Source organism: Boleophthalmus pectinirostris, unplaced genomic scaffold, assembly GCF_026225935.1.
Source record: "Boleophthalmus pectinirostris isolate CB_2022bp ecotype Guang Dong unplaced genomic scaffold, ASM2622593v1 HiC_scaffold_4, whole genome shotgun sequence".
NCBI classification, from domain to species: domain Eukaryota; kingdom Metazoa; phylum Chordata; class Actinopteri; order Gobiiformes; family Gobiidae; genus Boleophthalmus; species Boleophthalmus pectinirostris.
In genome coordinates this window covers 37,562,083-37,581,582 of record NW_026571353.1, presented here as the reverse complement: position 1 = coordinate 37,581,582, position 19,500 = coordinate 37,562,083, and the positions used below count along the sequence as shown (strand labels likewise).

The 19,500-nt window shown below is 41.6% G+C and overlaps 1 protein-coding gene across 1 annotated transcript; it reads right to left on the bottom strand.

Moving 5' to 3' along the window:
• Window positions 1-5,187: 5,187 nt before the first annotated feature.
• On the bottom strand, window positions 5,188-17,758 carry LOC110162089 (protein prune homolog 2-like). Its single transcript, XM_055161969.1, has 10 exons — window positions 17,575-17,758; window positions 15,331-15,546; window positions 13,892-14,044; window positions 12,427-12,526; window positions 10,454-10,585; window positions 10,299-10,385; window positions 10,117-10,215; window positions 8,172-8,201; window positions 7,873-7,905; window positions 5,188-5,429 (listed from the first exon to the last, which is right to left on the bottom strand). Exons 1-10 carry the CDS (start codon window positions 17,756-17,758, stop codon window positions 5,399-5,401), a joined length of 1,065 nt encoding a protein of 354 aa, XP_055017944.1. The 3' UTR covers window positions 5,188-5,398.
• Window positions 17,759-19,500: the final 1,742 nt, after the last annotated feature.

Below are 19,500 nucleotides of genomic sequence, written 5' to 3'. Positions count from 1 at the left end.
TCTAATTACCACTTACTTAAACAGTAACTGTAACCGAATACAGTTACTCATAATTTGTACTCTGATTACATAACTCCAGTACATGTAATCTGTTACTCCCCAACACTGTAAATGAACATATCTAACCCTCTAGTCACTGCATTCCAAGTGGGAAGTGAGCATGGGTGCGCTTCTGGCTCCATCGACTCTGGCTCCATTTCACTTTGAATTGAGAAAGTGTTGCCCTCTCTCTGTAACTGCTGCTGTCAGACTCATCGTGTTGGTCTTAAAACGTTACGCTCTACATCATCCCGGTGTTTTTATTTCTCCATTTTGTCCATAAGTGATTTTTCATTCGTACACAGCAAAAAGTGGAGGTTTAAAATGTCATGGTGAAATAGTTGTTTTTAACACAAAAAGTGTTATTTTAACTATTTGAAAGTTAAATGGGGGTTCGAGTTGGGGTTATTTGCCAGAGTTGACATGGTTGATTGATTAATTCAACTTCCCTTAGTGTTAATTTAGCGTTAATTTAACTTCCTTTAGTGTTAATTCAACTTTCTTAGTGTTAATTCAACTTTTCTTAGTGTTAATTCAAATTCCCATAGTGTTAATTCAACTTCCTTTAGTATTAATTTAACTTCCACTAGTGTTAATTCAACTTCCCTTAGTGTTAATTCAACTTCATTTGGTGTTAATTCAACTTTTCTTAGTGTTAATTCAACTTCCACTAGTGTTAATTTGGCTCCTCCACCCACCACTTCAAACTGCGGCGAGAGAAGACCAGTTTGAACCAGTTTCATACATAATTTCATCTTAAATGAACTGAAATAAAGTGTAAAAATAAAACAACTCTGTGTGCTGTTTAGGTAAATCAGGATAACTCTACACAGTGTTATCCGTTTACTCTTAAAACATTAATATAACTCTTGATTTCGGGGCTAAACAGGAACTTTGGTCCAGTGTTACTTAATGAAAAAATGTTAAATTAACTCAAGAACAGACTGGACTCATATAAACCCTGAGAAAATGTTAAAATTGTTTCTGAGAGAGTCAATTTTAACACTCCACTTAATAATATTATAGTAATATTTTACTTTTTGCAGCTCCAAATTCACCTCATAATCGCTGGCCTCGTGACTGGAGATTTGACTGGAGCCACTCACTCAGTCCACTTTTTTATACAGTCTATGGTTCCACCTTGTGATGTCATGAAGTGGTAAATAGTTTAAGTTAACAGCTCCTTTCACCTTTTGTTTAGTCAAGATTAACAATTTCAGGACTGATATTATCCAAATGATTCCAGTGAAGGTGTACAGAGTTTAAAATCACAGTGGAGCACTTCCTGTATCACCACATGACATCACAAGGTGGAACAGAGTGTTTTTGTATAAATCGTTTTGTGAAATAAAACAGAGTGTGAGGAGGGTCACGAGTTTAATGGTACTTTTACATATTTACACGTTGTTATCCTGTCAGACCACACGTGCCTACAGTGTCTTCGTCTGAACCACAGGGGGCGCACTCACTCACTCAAACACATGCATCTGATCAGCTCCAGCACAGCGCCCCCTCCTGGTGCTCAGCCCTCAGTACAAGCTCACAGTGATTCAATATAAACCCAAGTATCACAAAGTCTGGGGCAACTGGACGGAAAACACAACGCAAGAAGTCGTACGGATCTTTACTTATTTTCATGATTTTAAGTTACGGCTCAAGAAAATCCGAACTGGACCAGGGTTGTGATGCTATCTGGAGGCTCTGCTCTGTCTGAGACTCAAGTTAGACTTTAATCTGAGTTTTATTTTAACACAATCTGACCAAAAAGTGCTGATTCAGTGTGAACTACAACAGGTGAATTGACTCGTACGCTTAAACAACAGCCAACAGTTTTTTTACTTAGTCACTTTCACTTTTTAGTAGAAAATCAAACTCCTAAACAGGACCATGAATATTGAACATTTAACTCTGATTCTGAATGGCAGTCGAAAAAATTTTAAGTGTACATTTTCCAAGTGTTTAATATTCAATGTATATTAAAAAATCACCTTTAAATATTGAAACAAGATGTCTGAATTTTAGTGCTTCTGCCTTGGCATCTAGGATCTTTGCTGCAAATTTTTTTCACTACAAATTTTACTCTGAATTTTGAATATGAGGGCTTGAAAATATGTGATGGATATTTAAAATAAGGCTGGGAATCATTAAGTTGCCGATATGATACATACCTCGATACAGTGAGCTTTTGATTCGATACGATAAATGTCAAATCAGTTCAATACGGTTCAATAAAAAATAAAGGCTAAATCACAGCTGTGATATTAGAAGTGTCTGTTAAACCACTTCTTGTGCAAAAGTTCATGTGAAAATGTCAAATGTGTCACATAAACAAGTTTCCTTCCTCTAAACAAGCAACAGAACTGTAGCTCTGTAGCAAAATAATTTATAATTTTAAAATAATTTTGGCGCTCCACATCGCTGCAAACTCAGGATGATTTCTTAGGCAGCCAAATGTTTCATTTTTGGTCCTTCCTGTGGATCAATCCTGCCCATCGCCTTCACCTTTCACTATTTTTCAATTCTGTTGGGAAGAGAAACAGTTTGAACGGAGGTTTGCAGTCACACACATCTGATTCCCTTTTGCATTTATGGAGTTCACAAACTTCCGAAGCCTGTTTCTCGAGCCGTTTTCCGCTGTTTGGACATCCAACAATCACACAATTACAATGTCCGAATCCCAAAACTAAAATATGACAATATCAGTACCAGAAACAAAAGTGATATGGTTCAAAAGACCTGAAAAGATCGACTTTGTCTGGGAAATCAAACTTGGCGGTTTAGCCGTCGAACAGAGAAGCGAGTTGGTTCTTGGTTTGGTAAGTTGGCGAATCACTGATCTCTAACTCATTGCGTTGTGTTTTCAGCCCCGGTTTTTCGTTGGGTTCTTCAGTATAAACAGAATGGAGACAGACTCATGCTTCACAAACGCACATCACATTTACAGTGCAGTGGTTTTGCAGCAGTACACGGCTGTAAACATCGGCTAACACCGTTCCACAGTGAGACATGAGAGAGACGGAGAAACTCGGAATCTGGACGTAAAACGGCAGCCAGTCCCGTTAGTCTGTGAATGAAGCGTTAGTATGGGGTTTCTCAAACTGTGGTATCGCTCCCCCTTAGTGGTACCCCGGGCCCTGTGCAGTTCTGGGACAGGTTTTTAATAGGCTGCGTTCACAAGATATCACAATATTTTTAAGAACCGATCATTTAAACTGAGCTGGAGGACGGGTTACAGTTCTCAGATCACAGATTTGTTGACCTGGTTTATGGTTCATATTTCTGTAATTACTGGGCCTATCCACATGAAACAAAAACTGACGCAAAGTTCAACGTCTCATCTGTCAAAATAAAAGCACAAAAGTCAAATTATCTTTTCACAACAGCTTCAGAAAGTGGTGCCATTCTTCAAACCCAAAGACGTGATTGTGGTCAGTTTAAAGCAGTGTTTCCCAAAGACTGGGTCGCGATCCTCAGGTGGGTCGCAAGAGATTTTTTATTTTTTGGGTCGCCTTGTCCCGATCTACATGTAGGTCTGAAATATACAGTTGTGTACAGTCGTCCTTCGCTATATCGAGGTTCACCTTTCGAGGTCTCGCTGTTTCGCAGATTTTTTTTGGTGCAATTTTGTATGCTTTTTTTGCGCATTACGTGTGGGTAGTAATTACGGGTGGGTCAGGACTAAACCAGGTCTAAACCAGGACCAATCTTGGACTTAAGAGAGAGAACAGTGAGGCAGGGTGTCCACAAAGCGCGATCGGGCAATTGCCGCGCTTACTTTTGTGAGGTGTGGAGCTCTGCGTGTGTCACCTCCGAGCCCGTCCCGACAGTGAGTCCTGTTTCAGTTCTGGTTCAGTCCTGGTTCAGTCCTGGTTTAGTTCTAATTTAGTCCTGGTTTACTCCTGTTTTAGTCCTAGCTCAGTCCTAGTTTAGTCCTCCTCTTCAATCCTGAAATCAGGCCTAGGTTAGTCCTGGGTTAGTCCTGGTTTAGTCTTGGTTCAGTCCGTGGCATAGGCAGCGCAAAAGTTTAATGTAATCCCAGGTTCACGGGCGGGTGCGGGCGGGTGCGGGCGGGTGCGGTCCTGTACTGTGCGGGTGCCGGTCTCCAAAAATGGACCCGTACAGGACTCTGCGCTGTAGGGTTCCATTACGGAATAACTTAATTTCTGTTTCGTTAGATAAAGAAGGAGGAAAATAACAAAAGGACGACAGCAGCAACAAGTTTTAAGAAGGATGTAAAAAGGGTTGTAATTGTCCTGTGTGAGAAAAGTGTATAAAGTTTGTGGTGAGGGGTTTTACAGACTTAAAACAGATATAATAATTGTAAAATATAAAGTTGAATACTTCGTGGATTTCACCTATTTTTAGAACGTAACCCCCGCGTTAAACGAGGGACCACTGTACATGGATCTGTGACCTTATCATTAGTCTCCTCCTGCACCCGGACTGAAACACGCTACAAAAAAACAAACAGGCCCACCTATCTCATTAGAAATGCTGAAATGTTAAGACATGTTTTGTTTAATTTCTAATCATTTTGTAATTATTTTATTGACTATTTTAGCCTAATATTGCTGGTTCAATTGAATGTTGAAAAGAAAAAGAAATGGGCTAAGTTTAATGTTCAATCAGGCGACTTATGGATCCTTTTATTGCTGCTTCGACGACTGTTTTTCTTTGTTTAAAACTTGAGTAATACTAATTGTTCAGAGAGACACTAAAATATCCTCATTAATGTTCAGTAAAGGTCAAATCCACTTTTATTTTGTGATGTATGATAATGTCGCAAAGGTTTTTGAAATATTGGACCCCAGAAAAAAAAAAGTTTGGGAAACACTGGTTTAAAGGATTTTAAGCCGCAAGATGACAATGACAAGTTTGTGGAGCCAATTCCAAACAAATAATGAAAACGTTCAACATTTGTAGATCTGAACGTTTGGGGATTTCTTTCAAAAATATAAAAATTTTCAAGCCCCTTCCCTCCATTTGAAATTATGGCATCAAATTGTGAACGCAACCTATTTAAACACAAGTATATTTTTCTTTTTTTCATCCAGAACTGCTTAAGCCATGGTTCAGTCCTGTTTAAGACCAGGTTTAGTCCTACTTTAGACCTGGTTTAGATCTTGTGGTACTCAGAAACCCAAATATTTTCTTCGGTAGTATTTGGTGTGAAAAGTCCGCGGGCCGTACAGTTCTAGATGCTACAGAAGGGGATAGCTCCACCGCGCGGCTCTGACTCGTATCCGTGGTCGCCGTGGTGGCCAGGCACCCTCGTCGCCGTGGTAACCGGACACGCCCCCACAGCCCCACGCTCAGCTCCACATACAGACTCCGGCTCGTACGCGGGGGGACGGTCTGCTCACACGGCCGAGCTCCTCTTTCTGTCCGACCTGTGACACAAACAACACTTAATAAACTATTTACTACCATCTTTTTCAGGTATTGTGATTAAATATGATTAACATTTGTAAACAAACTAGAGTCAGACATCTTAGGGAAGTTTAGGGCTGGGCAATTCAAGTTTCTGTACTTGATTTTGACTGTGTTAAAAACGTGGAAAGCAGAATTAGTTTATTTTAAACAGTTTGCAGTGGTCCAAAGTTCTTCCTCACTTACCTTCTGCATTCAGAGCATCATAATTATTCAACACCGTTTGTTATTAGACTTTTTTCAGACCAGGAGTTTGTTTTCCAGGGTATCCCCAGATTTGACTACCCCAAATTTAAGACTTTTTAAAGACCTTTTTAAGGCCACTTAAATGAAAACTAAGACCAACATCGCACCCATTATGCGGGCGACAAACACCAATTATAATGACCAAACAATTACTGGTCCTATATCTAGAATCTAAGAGCCACTGTGGATTAAACCTGCACTTCCCCATGATCCATCCAATGTCTTCCTTCCTCCACTCTACTGACTTTACTGACTGTTTACTCATTGCCGCCGACACCAGAAACCGAAGTATTGTTTGCACATACTCCAAATTAGACGTTTATTCACGTTATGTGATTTCACGTCCGTTTTTTTCCCCCTCCCTCCGTTTAACATCACACTGCAGTCCGGTTGTGTTTACAAAAAATAGGCTAATGAAATTTTAAATTTTTGTGAAAGAAATAAGACCTGGACTACATAATTTAAGACTTTTAAGGCCTTAATTTACGAACATGAAATTTAAGACCTTTTGAAGACCCTGTTGTTACCCTGTTTTCATACCTGACAGTTTCGACTGCTCACCAGTGGTTTTCTTCAGGTTACGTTTACACTGAAACGAATCACCGTATCGGAAACCATTTGCATCCAGACACGTTGTTTCTATGTCCGCAGTCAAAGCCTTCCCTATCCACACAGTAACGAAGCATAAACGTGGGCAATTAAAAACAAGGAAGTGGAGCACCGTGTCTGAAGTTGCAGCAGCTGATGTCGAGCCGTGGAAGATGACAAGCGTGAAAACATTTTTGTGTCTTTTTGTGGACCAATGACGAGGTTCAGTTGTTAATGAAACTAACACTGGATTTTAAGACAAGCATGGCGGCTCAGAGTGTAGATGACCGATGACATGAACCCAGCGAATCATCAAGGCGCAAGTCACAGTGACGTGGTCCAACAAGGACGGCAACTAGAGCTCCTACATCAGCGTATCAACGTTTTCAGGCGTCCACACGGTGCCGGATCAGATCTGTACTCAAATGAATTCGTGGGAGCTGGCGGCACCAGATCGTTACGTCTCTGGAGCCATTTTCCATCGGATTAGTGTGAACGAACACTGCATCCACAACGAAAACGTGGGCATGTTTCTGTATTTCGACTGCTTCCTCCTTCTGAAGCGTGTGGACGCTATCCTGCTGTTTCCTTCTTTACTTTGCTTTTTAATCAGTTTCCCTCCTCCAACACCGGATAATGTGTCTATTTTTGATTTTCTTTCAAGTTAACCAAGACTTTTACATTCAGGACTTCTCACATTTAACAAATAATTTGATGAGCCAGCGACATGTCGGGGGAAGAAACCAAGGGAATTCTATCTGTGAGCGCTGTCAGAAGTATCAACAAGAAATTAATGAGCTACAAGCACGGATATTTGCTTTAGAAACTGAACAAGGACTTCATCAGACGCTACTAGTGACTTCCAGTGGTGAGGAGCCTGATGTGTGTTTTATTGCGAGACATGGAGGGTTTTTCGTATATGACATTACATTTATGCTCCGGTTCCGTTCTATCTTTTGGGTGGACGAGTAATTGACCAGCCACGTCACAGCAACATCACGTAACCACTCTGAGGAAGACCGCTAATGAGCAGTCGAAACTTTCAGATATGAAAACAAACTCTTGGTCTGAAAAAAGAACCTAATAACATAACCAAATAAACCTCGTTGGACTATTCACCACCTTGAGTTTACAAGAGCTTTTCATAAACTTCACTGACCAGCAGATTTTTGCCCTCACACTAAAGTTAACAACATCTAGCATGCTAACAGCGCACTTCCTGAAACTAAATGCTTTATAATCATACGCAGACAGTACACAGCTGAATTATTTTGACCTCCAGAGCTGCTTTAACAAACGAATTACGCTCGAATACATGAAAAAAAAAAAAAAAAAAACGGGTAGAGGGCCATTTTTAATCACTGTCATTTTTAATCGTCGTGCGGTTTTGGAGGAAGTAATTTAACGATTTTTATGACCGAATGTTAATATTCAGAAAATCACACGATCAAACTCTGAGAACGAGCGATATGAGGGAAGATGAATGTTTTTTATTGCCCAGCGCTAATTAAACCTGCGGCTCTAAACCAAACAAAAGGGCTCTGTGTTTGCTCTTTACTGTTGACTTACTTGCACGTTGTTTCCTGTAACTCTGCATCCAGTCTGGTTCAGCAAAAACAGAGGGAGAGAAGAAAGGGAGAGGGAGAGAGGGAAGGGTTACTATGACTAAGAGGCACTCGACTAGAATCACAAAGCCAAGAGACGAAACAACAGAACCAGGAGCCAGAACAAGAGAAGATAGACGTATAAAAGTCACCGTGTTAAACTAAAAGAGTGGACCTGAGACTGAGGGACCAGGAGCTACAGAGAGTTAGTCCAGAGTTTGTGAAAAAAACAGCTATAAACGTGTTATATTTGAGCTGTTTTACCTGGCACCTGCTCCTCTGTCATCGTCAAACCTTCAAAATTAAATGAAAGAGCGGGTCATGTTCGTGTCAACTTACAATGCAGTTTGTTTTGTGACCGTGGTGTCAGGGGTGTCGGGTTCACAGGCAAAGTCTATGGGCCTTAAGGTCAACACACACACGGACGTTGACACTGATGTGGAGTAAAAGAGCTGCCTCCGTTATTTTCTTTGAGTGTGCACACACCGGGCGCTATGTTCCCTTGAATGAGTGTAGTGGGTTTGCTGTTTGTGTCCCTCTTTACAATAGCTGAACATTTTTGAAAAAAAAACAACAACAACTGCTATTTTAATAACATGTCGTATTAGGGGCTGACTATGACGGTGCTTTCTCCAAACGAGCTCTGAGGCTACGTTTATATGACGACGGTCTGAACAGAAGACGCAAACTTTTTATTCCACGTTTAGATGCACTTTTACACGGAAAAGTGTGTGGAATTCGATTGTGTATTATGCATGCCAGGCGGCTCGGTAGTGATGCCAGGTGGTGATGTATGTGACTTAAATGTGTATGTGACGTGAGCAGATCTGACCAGAGTTTTGCGTCTTGGGCAGTGTAGACAGAAACACTATGGCGGAGCGTATCCAACTTTTCCACTCTGGAGGGTGGTTTAAGATTTTTGCGTTTTTAAGCCCCCAGCACACCTTCTAAACGACTAAACAACAACACTTCCAATAATATATTTGGTTGTTTTTACCCGCAAGCGTTCTCAGGTATACAGGCCTTGAGACAGCTGCAGTACTTCTAGAACACTGCAGATCAGGTCCTGACTTGGACCAGGAAGTACGAGCACATGTGTCCTGAGCTCAGGTCTCTGCACTGCCCCCTGTGGCTCAGAGACTTTAAAGCAGCTCTGCTTGTACAAGTCTCTCCATGGCCGAGCACCAAAGTCCATCTGTGACATGTTAGTGCCACAAGAACCATCTCGCACTCTGAGGAGCTCAGGGACCGACCTCCTGCTGGTGCCCAGAGTCAGAGTCAAAGGCTACGTTTATATGATGAGGGTCTGAACAGAAGACATGACATCGTGTCTTCACTTTTTATTCAGCGCTTAGACGAGCGTATTCAGGAGGAAAAAGGTGACGCAAAAGTGTGTGGAATTGGATTGTGTATACTTGTACTTAAAACAACAAGGGCATCTTTGGACATACGAAAGTTTTCACGTCACGCATTTTCATCAAATTGTCAAAGTAATTTGACAGAGGTAATTGCAGATCCTTCTCTGTTCAGTAATAGTATCTCTGCAGATTCTGTACATTTGTTAGGAGCCTCCTGTAAGTTTATTAGAGCTGACAGCAGCTTGAAGGTCTGACGCATGGGAATAATATGACATGTTTGTTTCTGTGTCCTGTATGTATGTGACGTAAACATGTACACGACCTGAGCACATCTGACCAGAGTTTTACGTCTTGGGCGGTGTAGACGGAAAAGATACGACGGAGCGGATTCAACTTTTCCAATCTGGAGGGTAGTTTCAGATTTTTGCATTTTTAAGCCCCCAAAACGCCGTCACCGTCTAAACGAAAGGCAGTTCTGATCGTTTTTACCAGTCTTTATTCTACAGTTTTCCTGAATATGTGAGACAGGCCTCTGCTCTGACCCTGTTTAAATCCAGGCTCAAAACGGTTCTGTTTAGCTGAACTATAAACTATGAATTGAAAGGTTTTCATTTTTCATTCCGCACTCTTCTCTCTCATTTAATGTCTCTCATGTTTTAATTTTATGATGATAATTTATGTTTTGATTTGTTTGCATTGTGATTTTAATGTATTTCTTACTCTGTAAAGCACTTTGAATTACTCTGAGTATGAATTGTGTTGTATAAATAAACATGCCTTGTCTACTTTTCGGTACAGGGTGCACGTGGTGTGGGGTGGTGTACATGGGGAATACTGCCGTGTGCACTGACCTGATGATACTGGGCGGGATGTGCACGTACTCCATGGGGATGATGTGGCCCAGCTCCTCCAGACTGTGCACGTACCGGATCTTACTGCTGAACTTTGAACTGCACAATCACAAACACAGAGTCAGAGTCATTTAAACCTTCATTTAGAAAAAAATATCACCATTTAAATCCGATGGGGTCACCTGATAAACGGCCGTGTGATTCCCAGTAAAGTCCGGATGAAAAACGAAGGGTGCACGATAATAAACATCTTCAGGTTCTTCTTCAGTCTGAGAAAAGAGACACGTTTGAACCTCTTAGAGTCAGCTATAATCTCCCATAATGCCCCCGGTGTTACCTCCTGTCGATCATCTGGTAACACTTCTTCATCCAGGAGAAGCCGGGGGTCCGCCTGCGCGGTGTCGCTCCGTTCAGATACACGATCATGTAGTCCTCCGCCACCATCAGCTCCAAAGTGCTGATCACGTACCTGACACACAGAGGGGTCAAAAGTCTCAGGAAGGTCAGAGAGGGTTCAAGAGTCTCAGGAAGGTCAGAGAGGGTTCAAGAGTCTCAGGAAGGTCAGAGGGGAGGGTTCAAGAGTCTCAGGAAGGTCAGAGAGGGTTCAAGAGTCTCAGGAAGGTCAGAGAGGGTTCAAGAGTCTCAGGAAGGTCAGAGGGAGGGTTCAAGAGTCTCAGAAAGGTCAGAGAGGGATCATGGGGAGGTCAGAGAGGGGTCAAGAGTCACAGAAAGGTCAGAGGGGAGGGGTCAAGAGTCACAGGAAGGTCAAAGAGGATTCAAGAGTCTCAAGAAGGTCAGAGAGGGTTCAAGAGTCTCAGGAAGGTCAGAGAGGGTTCAAGAGTCTCAGGAAGGTCAGAGAGGGTTCAAGAGTCTCAGGAAGGTCAGAGAGGTTCAAGAGTCTCAGAAGGTCAGAGAGGGTTCAAGAGTCTCAGGAAGGTCAGAGAGGGTTCAAGAGTCTCAGGAAGGTCAGAGAGGGTTCAAGAGTCTCAGGAAGGTCAGAGAGGGTTCAAGAGTCAGGAAGGTCAGAGAGGGTTCAAGAGTGACAGGAAGGTCAGAGAGGGTCAAGAGTCTCAGGAAGGTCAGAGAGGTTTCAAGAGTCTCAGGAAGGTCAGAGACGGTTCAAGAGTCTCAGGAAGGTCAGAGAGGGTTCAAGAGTCTCAGGAAGGTCAGAGAGGGTTCAAGAGTCTTAGGAAGGTCAGAGAGGGTTCAAGAGTCTCAGGAAGGTCAGAGAGGGTTCAAGAGTCACAGAAAGGTCAGAGGGGAGGGGTCAAGACTCACAGGAAGGTCAAAGAGGGTTCAAGAGTCTCAGGAAGGTCAGAGAGGGTTCAAGAGTCTCAGGAAGGTCAGAGAGGGTTCAAGAGTCTCAGGAAGGTCAGAGAGGGTTCAAGAGTCTCAGGAAGGTCAGAGAGGGGTCAAGAGTCTCAGGAAGATCAGAGAGGGGTCATGGGGAGTTCAGGTGCCACAGAGAGGTCACCATTTGTCCAGGAGTGGTCCATGATTGGCAAAGTTTAATCTGGACAAAGTTGTATAAATATAATTGAGAGGTAAGGTGTAAATTATAACTCCTCAGGCCTGTTTTGATTGAAAACCTAATGAAATGAATGAATGTAAAGGATGGTTTGTTTATAACCCGGAATTTATACCAGGAGCGTCACAGAGCTGCATACGTGCGTACTTAAAATTAAAAGCATTAATTTACACCAGAGGCGGCAGAGCTGCTCCTGTGACTCCAGCCTCTGTGTATTCTCACGCTTAAACACTAAACTTTTTAAATTGCTTATGTATTCATTGTTGATTGGGTGAATTATGTTTTAAAAGTTGACAACAAGAGAAACGATCCTTTGTAGCGATAACGAGCTCACATTAATTAAGCCGCTCACCTTTTAACTCTCTGTGTCTGCACCACGCGCCTTTTCCTTCAGAAGTTGTTCTTGTAAAGTTTCTGTCTGACATTGTAAAGTGTTTTATATTTATCCTCCAAGGCTGTAAACTTTCTGTAATCCATCACAAGTCATTCCCTGAGCTCCTGATGCAACACGACTGTAGTGGTTTTAGAGAACGTATTTTGAAAGGGCATCGGAAATTTATTTTGACACCACGTGCTTATTTCCTGTCGTGCTTCTTCTAAAAAACCTGGAGGCACTCTGATGCTGAAAAATTAGAACTCCAACCTAATTTGAGTGTATGAGAATGACACTGCGGGTGTAAATTGTCTGATCGGTTAAAAATGGAAAACAATATCTGTGCGTATGCTGTGCTGCTGCGCTTGCGCACTGTTACGCTTTGGTATAAACTGGGAGTAACACTCACAGAAAGAGGTTTTCCATGACGTAGTTGTAGTTTTCACAGTCGCTGTCCGGGAGGAAGCAGGCGGCGAACACGATGATGGCGTGTTGGTCTTCATAGTAACCTGAGAAACACAAGAGAAAGCGGTGTAGATCTTTAGTTTTAGCTTCTCTGTTTCTCATTCTGGCTACTCTCGCTCTGATTGGTATAAGATGGTATAAGAGAACATGGTCCTTGCACACACACACACACGAGAACTGCACATGGACGGTGGGCTGTCCTTTTGTGCTAAAGGCTAAACGAGTGATACTAGTTGATCTAGGCCCTGTCACTCAAACTGGACCCCCATCTTGGTTCTGGCTGTTGTGTTTTTTTCTGAAGACAGTGATGTTAAATGGGAGTATGTATCTGTAAACTTCCTGCTCTTCACATTGAAATCTCTCCATAACTTCATTCAGATCCCTCCCACCTGAGCTTCTCCACATCGCCACGCCCCGCCCGCTCACTCTGCTCCTCCTCCCTCCTCTCTCCAACTCTCTGTTCTGCTCCTGGCCTCTGCAACACTCACTCACTCCCACATTTCAAATCCAAATTCAAAACAGACCTACTCAGACTGGCCTGTTTCGTCTACTACGCCACCAGACCAGAGCTGCACTGTCCCACATGCTTTTAACTGTATGTATTTTAATTGTATTGTATTAGTTTATTGTTGTGAGGTGAATTTGAGTGTCCAGAAAAGCGCCTAATAAATAAAACGTATAATTATTATTACTTCAAATGTGTATGTCTGTTAACGTGGGCCAGACTCAGGTCACGCATGATAAACAGGAGTTAGTGTGCTACTGTGTATTCATTATATTGTGTATTTATGTGTGTTAGTATATTTATTGTGTATTAGTATGTCAGGGTTTCCCCAGGTTTGACAATCCGAAATTTAAGACTTTTTTGCGACTTCTTGAAGACCACTTAAATGAAAATTAAGACCAACATCACACGAAAAACACCAGATCCAATAATGCAATCCAATAATAATCCAATAATTCTAATAATGACCAACTAACTACTATATCTAGAATCTAAGAGCCGCTGCGGATTAAACTGACACTTCCCCACGATCCATCCAAAGTCCTCTTCCACTCTACTGATGGTTTATCGTTGCCACCGGTGCCAGACACTCACATGGATCTCCAAATTAACTCATGGAACTCCAAATTAAACCTTCATTCACGTTACTTAATTTCACGTTGTTGTCTTGTTTTCCATTGCACTGGTTGAGTTTACAAAAAATAGGCTAATGAAATTTAAGACCTTTAAGAAAAAAATAAGACTTGGACAACAGAATTTGACTTTTTAAGGCCTTAATTTAGGAACATGAAACTTAAGACCTTTTTAAGACTTTTAAGACCCAGCGGCTGCCCTGTATGTTAAAATGTGAATTATTTTACAGTGTATGTGTGCGTTCGTGTGTTGGTGAGTCAGTGCACAGTACCTCCGTGTGAGATGACTCTCTTGTACGGCTCAATGCTCTTCATGTCGATGCGATGTTCCTGTTCTCCGATCAGAACGCTCCTCCAGAGGCGACTCTCTGCACTCTGCCCCGGGGCAGACGCAGCAGCAGCAGCGGCCGCCTCCTCAGACTCTCCTGTCACACACACACACACACACACAGGGTCGAGGGTCAGAGGTGAGGACTACGGGGTCTGTACTACGACACGAGACAGATTAAAGACTTGTTGGGCACATCTTTATTAACCGAAACAAAGCATGAAGCCGAGTAACTACAAATTAAGAAGCCATTTTTGCTACTTATTTAGAATTTATTATTACCATTTATATTTTGGCTCTTTGTTATTATATTATATTATGATGTTTGAGCTACTGTGTCCAAGTCATTTTCCTTGTGGATCAGTGAAGTTTGTCTAAGTCTACGTTCAGGCTGCAGCCTGAAGTGACCCAAATCTGATTTTTTCACTCCTATGCTCCTGTATCTGATCCATTAATGACAGTCTGAACAACACAGATTCATTTTTTTCCAATTGCGACCCAGACCACTTGGATTTGTGCTCCTAAAACTGATACACATCCGATCTTTTGACATGCGACTTCAGTCTGAACGGTCAGGTCACATTCATCCCACCTACACGTCAGGCTCAGAGTCTCGTCAACGGAGGGAAAACAAGGTTAGCGAGTTTATTAATATTTAGGGGGATCGCTGTATTCAGACCAAATTCGAGGCATCTTATCGGAACTGGACGTTTTTTTGAAATGATTGCCAAAGAAATGCAGACGGTCCTAGCTCCAATGTCAACAAAAAATAAAGAGCCTGCGAGTTAAATACAAGGAGACTAAAGACTCAAACAAACGAAGCGGCCGTGGACGTGTAACCTGTCCATTTTACCAAGAACTGGAGCGTATTTTGGGAGACGACCCCAGCGTTTAGGTGACTTCCGTAAACACTGAGCACGCTCGCTGTGAGTGATGTGGTCGTGTCCTCCAATGCACATGCGGGACACTTTTGGGCCATTTAAAGTTCACACTTCAGATCACATACAAGTCGCATTTTATTGGAAATGTAAATGACCTCGCAAAAAATCTGATTTCACAAAAAAAACAGAATTGAGCTTTAAGCCCTGCAGTCTGAACGTTCAGATTGTCATTAAAAGATCAGTTACAAGAGCATAGAGGAGAAAAAAATCTAATTTAGGTCACTTCAGGCTGCAGTCTTAACATAGTCTAATACTTACGACTCTATAAGCCATGAAACAACATAAAGACACTGTATACTTGTAAAAAAGTTGGACTAGTCTAGACCAGAACTAAACCAGGATTAGAACAGAACCAAACCAAGTCTAGATCAAGACTAAACTGGCCTCAAAACCAGGAGTCTGAGTGTGACCACAGCACACGTCTGATAACTGTAGCTGTCACCTTGTTGTGCGTCGAAGTCCACAGAGTCGGCCTCGTCTGGAGTGTCCATGTCGTCCATGTTCAGGTCCAGATCGTCTCCGGTCTCGTCTCCGGTCTCGTCCCCGGTCTCTGAGAGGAGGGATCCTTCGCTCTGTTCCAGCGACACGTTCAGAGGAGGAGCGGAAAGTTTCCTCCTCTGACCCGAGCCCCCGGAGACATCAGCTGAAGAAGAAGGATCTGAACACAACAACAACAACAACAATAACAACAACAACAACATCTGAAGTGCGTGTGACAGGTTTTGATGATTCTAAGTTTGATTCTAGGTTTGATTTAATTTGCTAGGAATACCTGCTCTAAATATATATATAAATCAAGAAGCAATTTGTAAAGAAAATTTGAAAATTAAGTGGGAAGTTTTATTTTCGAGAGTCCGACCTGATGACACAATTTACACGGAATATTTTTAATAGTTAGTTTAAAAAATTTTATTTTTTTTTTCTGATACTTTAAACATTATTTCAACAAAATAAAGGTGTTTTCTTCTATTTTTATTTGTTTAAAAAAAAAAATTCTGTGGACATAAAGGATTTTTAGACCACTTTAGACCAAACCTTATAGCTTACAGGGTATTTTCATGAAAAACTTCCAAAAGGAAAATCAATTTAGCAATAAAGATTTTGAACTCACTGTAAAACAACAACCTCAACTGGAGCAGAAAGGCAAAGCTTTAATGCTCAGTCTACATTCTGACTCTCTCCTATGGTCTGTACGCTGGTACAGACCTGGAAGATCTGCAGGAAGTGTCTGGGGTGAGGGAAGTCTGGGAGTGATTAATGTTACAGCCAAATCACTGAGACTGACTCTTAATTTCGTGGATGCCATTTGGGGATCATATATCACTGAAAAGATGAAACAGTATTTGAATTGTCCTTCTGTGGAACAGTCTACACAAGGACCTGAAGACCTGAAGACCTGAGGTCTGCTGTGACTGTGAGGGTTCATATTTTCAAAAGTAAACTCAAAAGGTATCTTTTTAATTTAGCTTTTAATTAAAACCTTTACTTGTTTTAAATTAAAGATAAAATTAAAGATTAGATCTCATCAGATCTCAGAAGCTCAGAGGCTGGGTCTGGTCAGGACTTGGATAGAGACACTGGTAAAATCAGGAGCCACAAGGGGGCGCCAGTCACAAAAATCAGTCATTGTGTCCTTAGGCAAGACACTTCACTCACATTGCCTAGTATGAAAGTGGTGTGTGCATGAGTGATATTGGTGTTGGTCAGAGGGACTGATAGTGCAGATTGGCAGCCTCACTTCCATCAGTTTGTCCCAGGGCAGCCGTGGCTACAACAGTAGTTCACCATCACTGAGTGTGGAGTGAATGAGTAATGCTCTGTAAAACGTCTTCGTGGCAAATGTCTGTGAAAAGTGCTATATAAATAAAGACTTACTTATTATTTGACTTTATTTTTTTATCACATCTTCATCTAATTTTAACTCAGTATTTTACTACAACCTTTAGGAGCTTTATGTTTTATGTTTCTGTCTAAATTGTTGTAATTATGGGAACAAAACAAAACGAAACAAAACAAAAAACAATGGGGTGGATTTGCTGTTGTTTTAATTTTTCTGTTGCATGTGAATCACTTTGTGTCACATTTCAAATGTATGAAAAGTGATATATAAATAAAGTTTGATTGATTGTGCAAAGTGTTTAGTGTTGTATAGTAGTGTCGTGTTATATTGTGTTGTATATTGTAGTATTTTATTACCACAGCCTCGTCCTTCCTCTGCGCTCCTCTTTAATTATAAAGCTCTTTGTAAACACCGGTTCAAAGGAGCCTCATAGAAATCATCATTATTCATTTATTCAACATTTCATCTTTTCAATTTACAACTACCGAGGATTGAAAGCCCAGTCATCTCTGTGCTTCTGTTAACGATTATATAAGCACCAGGATTTATGCTACGGGGAGAAGACAAAACAAAACAAACACAAAAACAAATACTGTATAATAATGTTTCGCTGATATTGTGCTTTTATTTTAGTCTGTTTTTTCTTGATAGCATCACCTCTTTGTCTCCATGGAGATAGATATTATACTTAAAGTCATATTACAGTCAGAAAATAGTGTAATATGGGTGTTTTAATGCTTCTAGAGTTGTTTACAAAGTGCACCGTGACCAGAACTCCACTTTTTAAACACAAATCGCGAATCTAATCCCGATACTTACAGCTTTCCGCGGGAGAACTCCACGTACCTTCCTTGTTGTCCACCTCCTCCGGGTCCTCCCTGGAGCCCATGTCCGCGCTCTCTCCCTGCTGCGTCTGCCTGTATCCGGGGGCAACCACACAATAATGACCCACCACGTAAACAACCGCCGCCGCCGCCACCACCGCCAGATACACGAGCACACACAGCACCAGCCCCACCAGGAACACCATGGACGGGACAGGGGCCGGGGAGCGTGGCCGGGGAGTTTGAGCCGGAGGGGGAAAAAAACGGAGACACTTACTGGTTTTGTGGTGCACGTGTGGGACGAGCGGGAACAATGGGAGGCTGTGTGACCCGGGGACCGCCCACTCACGCCGCCTCATTAGCATAAAGGCGGATAACAATAGAGAGAGGGGCCAGAGTGGAATCGGGACGTCACGTGAGAACCATAACGGATACTCTGGGTGCAAATCTCAGCCAGGATTTGTGCCGTTAAAACGAGCATTAAGTACGAGGTTGGAGGTGATTTTTTTTGTGTTCCAGATTTCAGAGAGAAACTTGATTATGCAGAAATGTGGCAGGGTGGGGTCGGGTCTAAAGCAGCGAGGAGCATGAGCAAACAGAAGTGTCATGATAATGGCTCATAAGAATATGTAAATATGCTCTAATAGTGGCGCTGTTTGGTCTGTGCAGCGTCGTTCTTTTGAATTTAAATTAAGGCGAAAAACAATAAAATGGGAAAAACAGTTTGTTATTTCATTTTTCTGTTTTAGTGTCAAATAAAAGACTCATTTCAACCTCTATTTCCAATATTAAATTTAAAGTTTATTTCAAATAACACCAATCAAAAAAAAAATTCATTGTGCCTATTTCCATTTTGATATTTTATTTTCTCTGGTTTATTTGCCCCGGATGTTATGCTGCTCAAGTCAGGCTGGTGCCACCTAGTGCCTCCGCTCAATTTCATTTCTCTCCAGCGCCGAGGTCAAAATCAAAATACAATATAGACAGTGTGCAAAAACGTAGGAAGTGTGAGTTCGGGCACCAGCCAGTCAGCAAAAAGTCATATATTCAATGTTGTTAACAATTCCCGAGATCGAGGATTTAAAGCTGGAACAAAGAGAATGTTTGGTGAATTTTATCAAGGGGCTGGATGTTATTGTCCTTCTTCCTACGGGATTTGGGAAAAGCTTAATATACCAGTTAGCCCCATTATCGGCACATGACATACGTCACGACCAAATAGCAGCAATTGGTTACATGATAAAAAGTACCCGCCTACCGTCGAGCGAACGAATTCTAACACTGCGAGATCAGACGGTTTGTACGAAGTGAAACCAGCTGATGAATGAAGTTAACGTTATATGTGAATTCAGTGTCACTGAACAAAGGAGAGTTTATCGCTGCCTCCTGTTTCTCGTCAAAGAGTTTAACAATGACTTTCTAAGATGTGAAAGTAAATGCAACACTAAAAGAAGCGCACGTTTGTTCACAAAATGAGCCCATTACAGCTCTTTCCAGCTCTGCATCGGTCCAGTCCTTTGCATCTTAGGTTGTATTTTTCACAAACTCTTTGAATCCTCATTTCTGAGCACATCTTAATTCCATTTTGCTTCAGTGTGGAGGAAAATTTTTGCATGTGTCTTTCCTGCTCCAAACAACTCTGTGATGTATTTAATGTGGATCTGGATGGCAGCCACGGCCTATAACAGACATGTCAAACTCAGGCCAAATTTGGCCCGTGATATGATTATATTTGGCCTGTGAGATCATATCAAATATGTATTAGACCTGGCTGCCGCCTATGGATCGACTATAGGGACATTATTTATTTAAAATGTCATTATTATTTTATATTTTGCTTGTTCTGAATTCAATGTTTAAGCAAATTTATTATTATTCATTTATTTTAATAAGAAAATGTGTGCAGATGTTGTTAAAAATTTTCAATATTTTGTTTGGCCCACGACTT